The sequence below is a fragment of the Squalius cephalus genome (assembly GCF_949319135.1).
Source record: "Squalius cephalus genome assembly, chromosome: 20".
Taxonomy (NCBI): Eukaryota; Metazoa; Chordata; class Actinopteri; order Cypriniformes; family Leuciscidae; genus Squalius; species Squalius cephalus.
In genome coordinates, this window is record NC_137141.1 from 16,009,638 (window position 1) to 16,018,542 (window position 8,905).

The 8,905-nt window shown below is 39.7% G+C and overlaps 1 protein-coding gene across 16 annotated transcripts in view; it reads right to left on the reverse strand.

Annotated features, from left to right (window-relative positions):
• The window catches only part of nrxn3a (neurexin 3a), a 282,065-nt gene extending 274,323 nt beyond the window's left edge, over window positions 1-7,742 (reverse strand). For 5 of the 16 annotated variants that reach the window (XM_079852844.1, XM_079852841.1, XM_079852843.1 and 2 more), the window contains exons 1-2: window positions 7,445-7,738; window positions 1,786-2,965 (exon numbers count right to left, since the gene is read on the reverse strand). In XM_079852844.1, the coding sequence (XP_079708970.1) occupies window positions 1,786-2,482 (697 nt within the window). In that variant the 5' untranslated portion in view covers window positions 2,483-2,965; window positions 7,445-7,738. Of the gene's footprint in view, window positions 1-1,785; window positions 2,966-6,134; window positions 6,170-7,444 lie in introns of those variants that run through there. The other 11 variants (XM_079852850.1, XM_079852848.1, XM_079852849.1 and 8 more) reach the window with 6 other exon arrangements.
• Window positions 7,743-8,905: the final 1,163 nt, after the last annotated feature.

An 8,905-nucleotide genomic window follows, 5' to 3' on the forward strand; every position in this document is an offset into this window, starting at 1 on the left:
TGCTATGGCAATTGGATTCAGTCAAACGCACGTAAAGCTAATGCTTAACACTTCAGACCAGCTTGCCATATGGCTCTGACCTGATATTTATTACTCACATACAGATGTTTCCAAAGCCTGAAGACACAAGATTAAGATGGAATTAAGATTGCTCAGTGGGTTTTCGTAATGTTGTTATCAAACACTGATGGCACACATTAATGTGTCATTTCACAACACAGGGTTTGATTTGGATTTGTAAGAGATGCTAGTGGAGAAAGTTCAGCTGTCCGTTTTACAAACTGCTCGGCAGTTAAGGCTGCCCCTGTGCTCCAATATAAATGGCCTCCAAAAAAGGTTTATTTATTCTTTTATGATTGGCTGAACTGATTCCCAGCATTCAAAGCCATCAAAGCTGCTTTTACGTCTGGCTTTAGCCCCTATCAGTTGACTGCAGGACCCAGTCAGCCAAACAAGATGGAGAGGAACAACGGCTGTAAATCAAGCCCAAAACTCTGTACTCTTTACAGCCTATAAATCTAACCCTAGTGCCCGGTCTTCTACACATACCCCTTCTCTCATTTTCTCTCTCCTGAGCTCTGAAAGAGGCTGTGCAAGCATACATGCATACACATTCGGTTCTAACATGCCTGAGTACACATAGCATCCTGACTTTTTAATCACATTCAGTAATTGTGTCATTAAGGAGAGAATCACAGGAGAGGTTGTGTCTACAATGAGGGTAACAACTCACAGGGCTCAGAGCACAGATCACCGATCAATCACCCAGCTTAAACACTTCAATCACAAGGGGAAAAAAGTTTAGGCCTAATCAAGACATTCGTTTTTGTAATTGTTTTCCTGCTAAAATTCATAATTTATCAAATTCATGTTGCTTAAAGCATTTAAGAGGATATCTTTAAAGCAAAAAATATAGAGGAATATGCAAAAAAACAACAACTAATGTGTACCTTTCATTACCATCAGGAAACATGATTCACGAAGAACTCAAACGTAGTGATTTTCTTCTGTGGTACAGTATAACGTACAATTACTTTAGTTATGATTATACTTAAAAGAAAAATATCCACAAACCAGAAGATCCATATATATTTTTATATATTAGGATATTCTTTAAAGAATTATAAGAAGGTCATAAAATTCTCTCTCTAGGAAAACCAGTAATGACGTTATAAAGAAATGCAATTGACTATTATAGGCAATATAAATAGGCAATTATCCCCCATCTCTGATTCATTCTCTGTTGAAGAGGTGCAACAACAAAACCCAGAGCTGTGAAATGGCCTCCTCAAATCCCCAGAGAAACTAAAATGGCCACTTCAGAAAAACAACCAAGGGGATCTGAAAAGGCACCTTAACATCCTAACACCCCACCTCCTCAGCCGGGGATGATTAACACACACACACACACACACACACAAAACACTTGCCAGAGACAAACAGCTTAGTGCTTTACAGAGGTAAAAACGATAGTAGTGCATTTCAATGACATTCGCTTTCAATTGACTGTGTGCAACGATGGGGGAACAGAGGAGGCTGATCAAAAAAAATTCACAGCACAAAACACCTGCAAATGCATAGAACAGGGCAGCTTTCAGGAGACTAAGAGATTGCATTAACCTGGACCTGAGAGTCATACTTCAGTAGCATGAAACAGCAGAGGATGAAGGAAACATTCACGTTACAGCAGGTAAAAACTGACAATTTCGAGTAGGGTGCCGTTACATTGTATGTAAGTCAATATTGCATCTGCTGTATTATCAAGCTGTAAATAAACCATTTTACCTTCGCTGCAGAATCGGCCAACATATTCTGTCTTAGAACAATCGCAAAGTGGTTCCCCATCCACAACGGAGCACGTCCCTCCATTCTCACATGGGTTCTCCATGCAGATCCCCTCTATGTCCATGCGGACCCTCTGGCTGCTTAATAGAATAGGTTCCTTGCTATTGTACTTCAGTTCCCTGATAATTCCCTTAAATGGCGGAAGATCCTTCACTGTCGGGAGGGTGAGCACAGAAATGCGAATATCTTGAGGGACTCCGCCCAGGAAGAGGTCACTAACGATCTTCATGTACTGCCTCTGTGGCCGCACCTCACCCGATTTGATTACTCCGTCCAGACCCAGCACAGTTCTCAGGTTGTACCTGTTCAGGGTGGCAGAATGCCAGCTGCTGTCATTGACTCGCTTGTCCGATACGACTGTGGTCTCGGCGCAGTCGATGCTGAACTGCAACTGGAGCTTCCCTTCAACCACCATGAGTTGCAGGAAGTCGCAGAAGCCGCCATCGTCAAAGTACAGGATTAAGGCGGTGGACACGTCTGTTTTGAACTGGAAGCTGAGGTCACTTCTGGTGCTGGCGTCCCAGCGGAGATAGCGTGCCCACTGGCCTTGCGACCCTGTAAACTCGAGGCCCAAGCAGGGCCCAAGCACAGTACTGATCAGCAGCTGCAGCTGGACTGGGAATCTGAAGAAATTCATTGTAAAAGTGCTGGAGATTTGGGGTTATTATCCTGAACAGAAGGAAATCATTGAATTTGCTTTGGTTCAAAGGTCAGTGTATCCAAAGTACATCCCACAGTATGCCCAGAGATGCTAGAGAAGAGGTGAGATCGTCAACGCAGCGACAAACAAAAAATATCCTAAAAGAGGTGAGGGACTTAGTAGGGAGAACAGTCTTAAGTAACAGTCATAAGGCCAATGACATTGCACAAAAATCCAATCTCTGTCAGGCGACAATCAAAGTTTTTCTTCCTCGTTTCCTGGAACGGATCGACTTGAGAAGACAAGCAGATGAGGTGCTGTGTGTCTGCTGAGGTGCTGTTTTCTTCTGGTATCTCCTCAGACCTCAATCATCCAGACAGGTCCTCCAGGTCGGACTCTTTCTGTATTTAGGGAAACCAGCGCAGTCTGCATGATGCCTTGTGGGTAATGTAGTTCATTCGGTTACTCTGCCCCGTCTAGCTGTCAAAATAGAAAAGCATCAAATTACAAATGAATTCACAATGTCTCATTCTATCTAGTGTGTGTGGTTTTTTTTATATACATAAAAGCATAAAAAATATATTACTTGAGAAATTAATACAGCACACTTTCACAATTATAATCTTAAAAAGCTGCACTTGAATGAGTCATTGTTTTGCACTTATGTTAAATGCTACTCCTAATTAAAAGTTGATATTTTTTTAAGGAAATTCCCCCAAAAGATCCTTTTGTTATCGGTCATCTAGTGTGTAAATTAACAGCATTATTCGCATGGCAGCTCCAGCTATCATTCAATAGCAGAGAGTCCATGTTTATCTGATGATGTGGAAAATTAAAAGGATTTTTGCAGGATGCACAATGCATGAAAATAATAATATGAATGTCACATTCCCATGACATATACTCTACATTTCCAGCACCTAAACTAGTTCTAAAACTAGGCCTATGTAATTATTTTGTTTAAAAAAATATTTAATTTAGGTGTGGTCCTACATTTTGAACAAAAATCTATTGCAATGCATAAAAATGACATTCAAATTTGAATTGTATTAAACAAGTAATGTATTATTATTTTTTAAGGAACCTTGCATATTTAGAATAGATGCAGTAAAAAAAAAGGCAACGTAATGTTTATTTTACAGTTTAAAATGTTTTAAAAATTTTAACACATCCTCAAGCACTAACAAAATGCCCTGTATTGTTCTACAAATGTGAGAGAAGCTTCCCATGCTGAGCTGACGTTTGGCCTTGAACCAACACAGATTAGTAGGACTTTTGTGAAGGCAAAACGCAGCTCCAGCTCCTCTTAACATGTGTCCCCTACGTGCATAAATGAATAGGCTCCAATTACATGGCAACATGCGAGGTGTAACCTAATAGTCATCTAATATTGCCCGTGTCCTTGCCAGAGGCGTAGGCAGCAGGTACGGCAGGACAATAGTGCTACCAACCCACGCGATTCAACTGAGCCGAAACACAATGTATGCCGTCAGAGCTCTGCCTTCTGCAGCTGAAGAGGGGAAAAAGAGCGAGAGACTGCGTGCTTGTAACAGATACTCCACGTTGGCTTGCGCCCACACCACCAAATATGCTTGTGTGCTCTCTCTTTTTCTTTTTTTTTTTGTCGAGTGAGGGCTTGCGGAGAGGAGGAGAGAGGTGAAAAGGCTAAACTGAGCACATCATTGTCCTCATTGATATGTGATTGACACACTCCACTGGGAACGGCACACAACACCACGAAATAAAGCCCCTGCATTTGGGTCCTGCTTAAAAAGTCGGTGAGTAGGAGAAGGAGGTGTGATGGTGAAAGGGGGGGAATGTTAATGACAGCAGGCCCAACCATTCATCAGACACACAAAGCTGGGTTTTACCACAGGTGCCTCAATTACGCTCTACCATTACACCAGAAGCGCTGCGACAAAATGTCCTCCAGTGCGCCCCGATGATATCATGGAGGCTTTGGGAGGAGGCGCACGCCATTTCAGCGAGCTCGGCTCCGTACGTGACACGGTTGCCATCGAGCATCCGCGTGGTAGAGCGGAGGTGTGGGCGAGGTAGAGCTGGGCCAAAATGGATGACATCAGCGTCCGGTGCTCTCCTCCTGGGCTGCCAGCCGGCGAAAGAGAGGCGTGAGGCTCTTACCTGGCCTCATCCAGCCTCCCCCCTGTGACCCAGAGTGGGCACGGGTACCACCAGCAACCCCCTAAACAACCCACTGCAGAGGAACAGCAACTTGTGAGCAATTAAAGCGGGAGTGGTTCTGCAGCAGACGTTTATGGCATTACATCACCTTGCCTAAAACCACCATCCTTGTTGCCAGTATTCATTATACACACATCATAACAAAAACCAGAGGATTAGTAGTGTGATTTATGACCAAATTTCACTGTGGTAAAGGTGTGGGGTGTGTGCATTATATAGGGCTCTGATCAAGACAGAGAGATCACGTCACACTGCGGTGTATTGGAAAGCCAGAGCACATTCGATGAGTGTTTGAGGCTGAGCATTACACAACGCCAATAGGAAATATTCTTCTCTGCGACACAGACACAAAGGCGATTTGAAGGAATAAAAAAACAAACATGAGAACTAGCCTATATTAGTTACAAAAGGAAACAAATGTATGTATAGCCTACATGTTGCTTAAAAAAACACTACTTGTATTCAGTAAACAAAATGAAAAAAAAAACATTTTAGATTTTATATAGAGTTTATTTAATAGGCTATATAATACATTATTTATGCGTTAATTTTAGAATTATCAATCAGTACTATTCTAATTCGTTTATCTATATTGAAAAATACCTCAGTAACATTTAGATCATCTTGGCTTGATATGTAAATGGAGATTATACACCCACACCCGTGAGAACAAAACGATACAAAAATAAAGGAAAACGATACAAATATAAATGAAAACGTCCAAACGTATTTTTTTTTTAAATTGTATGTAGCCTAATGTAATAGCCTATATTTTACATAGATATAAATGAATATCATTTTTAATTATATTTTTAGCAAAAATTCGTTAAAATGGAGTTGGCTATTAAATCTGAAATGCTTCTGTGCGCCAATATTTCGTTTTTAAAATAGCCTTTCGCTATACGTTTAAAGGGGTGCAGAATGTACACATGTGTTGTAATTCATTGAAATTACGCTTTCGATCCAAATTATTAGTGCACAATTCAATCACCTAAAATAATGCATGCCAGTCTCACCGATAAATGTGAACATGTATAAACACAACGGCAAAATAATTTACATTGTTGTGAGAGGGCACTGCATTCTATCTCACACAAAAGAGGTCACAAAACACCACAGGGTGAAATTATACTTTAGGCTCATGGAGAAATTAAACACGCTCGAATAAATAAATGATGCATTATTTTAAATCAAACATACGTGTTCATTTCCATTTCTGTAAGCTGTGAAATATATGCGTCGATGAAAGTGTGTGTGACAAGGCCGCGCTCAGAAAAGATAATCTACCCCGACAATTTCAACACAAACGATAGGCTAATGCCTGTGAGGATTTGTCCAAATTTCGGGACAATTTTTAAGACACAAATACAGTGTGCGTAGCACAATTATCACTTAGACGAAAACATCAAATGTAGACTATTAAAAAGCAGAAACTTGAATAGCCTACCTTTAAAATGAGCGTGTGAGAGCGCGAGTGTGTGGCGGTGGATTATTACCAAAGTCTATTAAATTCCAGGAGATCTAAATGAGCCATTACAAATTGATGAGAACGAATTAAGATATTCTAAAAATGCACTGGACTCACTTGAGCACTTCGAAGCGACAAAAGAGATGAATTTGCATTTTATATGTGCAAACGTGACAAAAAAAATCCGTTTAAATGTCTTAACATTTCAATTATTGTGACATCAAGACAGATATTTATATCAAATAATTTATATGGCTTTGTAAATATTTTTAATCACTGCAACGTGTTAATACGTTAAAATAGTCTAATTCTTTTTTTTTTTTTAAATATAGCCTACTTTTAATACATTGCCATGCTTAAATTACCTGCACATTTTGTCTAACAAAAATCAGAATAAATTGGTGCACTAATGCATCATAATAGTAAAATGTAGGCTATTAGGCTAAATAGCCTACACCACATGTGTGCATCAAAATAAAATCTGAGCATTTTATAAAAACCTTTTATACATGCTCTAAAAACAAAAACGAAAAATGGATATGCGTTCCTGTGTATTTGACCGGTCCGTGTGTAACGTTAGGTGCATCCACAAGGATCCTGCAGTGGAGTGGGCATGCGTGTTGTTGTTTATCCTGAGTGGCAGTTGAACATGGGCTCCACAGACACCTGAGAACTCTTATTCATTATTTACAGCTACTTTTATAGATTAAGAAAAACACAGGCTTCCTGGGACCAAAGCGAGAAATTGTTTGCTACTTGTTTACGGAGGAAATTGCGTGTTTTTTTCGTGATTACTACTATATAACAGGCCTATTGCCTAACTTAATAAGAATAAACGAAATATAGCCTACTGTAAATGGCATATGTCAGGCAGCTGCCAAAAACAGGGAATACACGTTTATTTTTGTGTCTCGAAAACCAGTCAACTCTGACAGAAATATCCTACTGTTTCCACATTGAGCTCTATATTGGGGATGGCTGGCTATCCCCAAAAAAGAATAAATAATCGTAAACGTATTTTTTTAGAGTTCAAAACCTTTCCTGTGGGCCTAAATAATGATGTAGGCTAGTTTAATATTTTTATCGCGCTTCCCCGGGAAACGACGCGAATGTCTTTTATTTCGATTCAGTCCAACGTTCACAGAAATAAAAGTAAAATTCAAGAACAACGCGATTTACACTGTGAAAACAAGCCAACTTAATGTGAATACTCGAAGTAAGTGATGAACTTATAACATCCCGGCGAGCTTTCCATCATTCCGAACCCCAAAAAAAAGAAACAGACTAACCTCAGTTTTCGTAAACATATCCAAAGCGTACAGTAATAATCCACATTACATTCCCAAAAGGCTCTATATGTGTGGTCCACTCCACTAAATAACGGTTTTTCGCGGTCTTGTGAGGATGTTGTGCCCGCGTGCACTTGTCTCGTTCCGTGCTCGCTTGCAGTTACAGAGAGCCGCGCGCTCAGAGATACTGTTGGACAATCACGAGATTTCCACACACGCGCCGCGCGACCCCGCCTTCCTCTTACTGCGAGGCTCGCGCCATTTAAAGGTGTAGTAAAATCTGAGAGAAAACTTCTTTTTGAAGCGATAGGTACATTAAAATGTGGAAAGGGGCACGCAATGTCTATGTCAATGTCGTGTTTGCTAACTGTGAGCATAATACGGCTCTCAATATGGCTCTCAGCCTGACTTTCACTCTCTCCCTCTCTGCATGCTCATGTCTGGGTGTTTTTAACTGCATATATGCTCCCAAAATGTACTCATGCAGGAGGTCAAGGCAGAGATGGTGAGGAGAGGTTGTTCTTGTTCCAGCACACATCTGTTTATATTATCCAATGTACATGTATGTATGTGGTTCTTGGAATCCAGCCCAGAATGAGATCTGGATTTGCTCCGGAAATCTGCTTCTAAGACATTTGGACACATTTGTAGATGGACTTGTTTTTCTCTTTGTCTGTGATGTAATGTATATTCTTTAATGTATATTTCAATAGAGATATCATTACACCACCCCTTGACAATGTATAAAAAATGCAGAAAATAAAGCTAAAGAAGTTTTGTGAACTGAGATTATTTCCATGTTCATGAATCTTCCCATGGGAGATATAGATATAATCTAACACTAACATCTGTAGATCCTTGCTGTCCCCTCGGAAATGTACCTTCTAAAGAATACAGTCATTCTCTCCTCCCAAAGGGGCTGAAATAAATATAAAAATGAAAAGTAGCCTAGTCTATTATTTCGCAACATTACCTGCAAATAATGCGTTGTGAGTGGTTTATAATGTGTATATGGTCATGTTTTGCCAGTTTTCAGTATTAAACTCAAAACACTAAACAGTTTTATAGTAGGACATTAGAACCAGGCTTTGGCATTTGTGTCAAGAATATCTAAACAAATAATAAAATCTAGTAATTTTATAAATCTACATATGTGGTCTTTATGGATCCATATTTGAAGTATAACTTTTCACCTTTGACCATTCAGCATTTAAAAGATTTAAATATTTTTTTCCACATCTATGAATCTAATCTGACCCCAAAATATGTCATTTTCTCAATTTTATCCTCTCACAAATAAAGGCAGATTTTTTTTTCCTGTAATAAAGCACTTTACGACCAAATAAAGACATTTGATATAGGGATCTATACATCCATTGTACCAGAATCAATAAATTCATGAGTTTTTTAATGATAAGCTGCTGTCCTTGGTGCTGAACCATAAACACAACTGCTATGCAA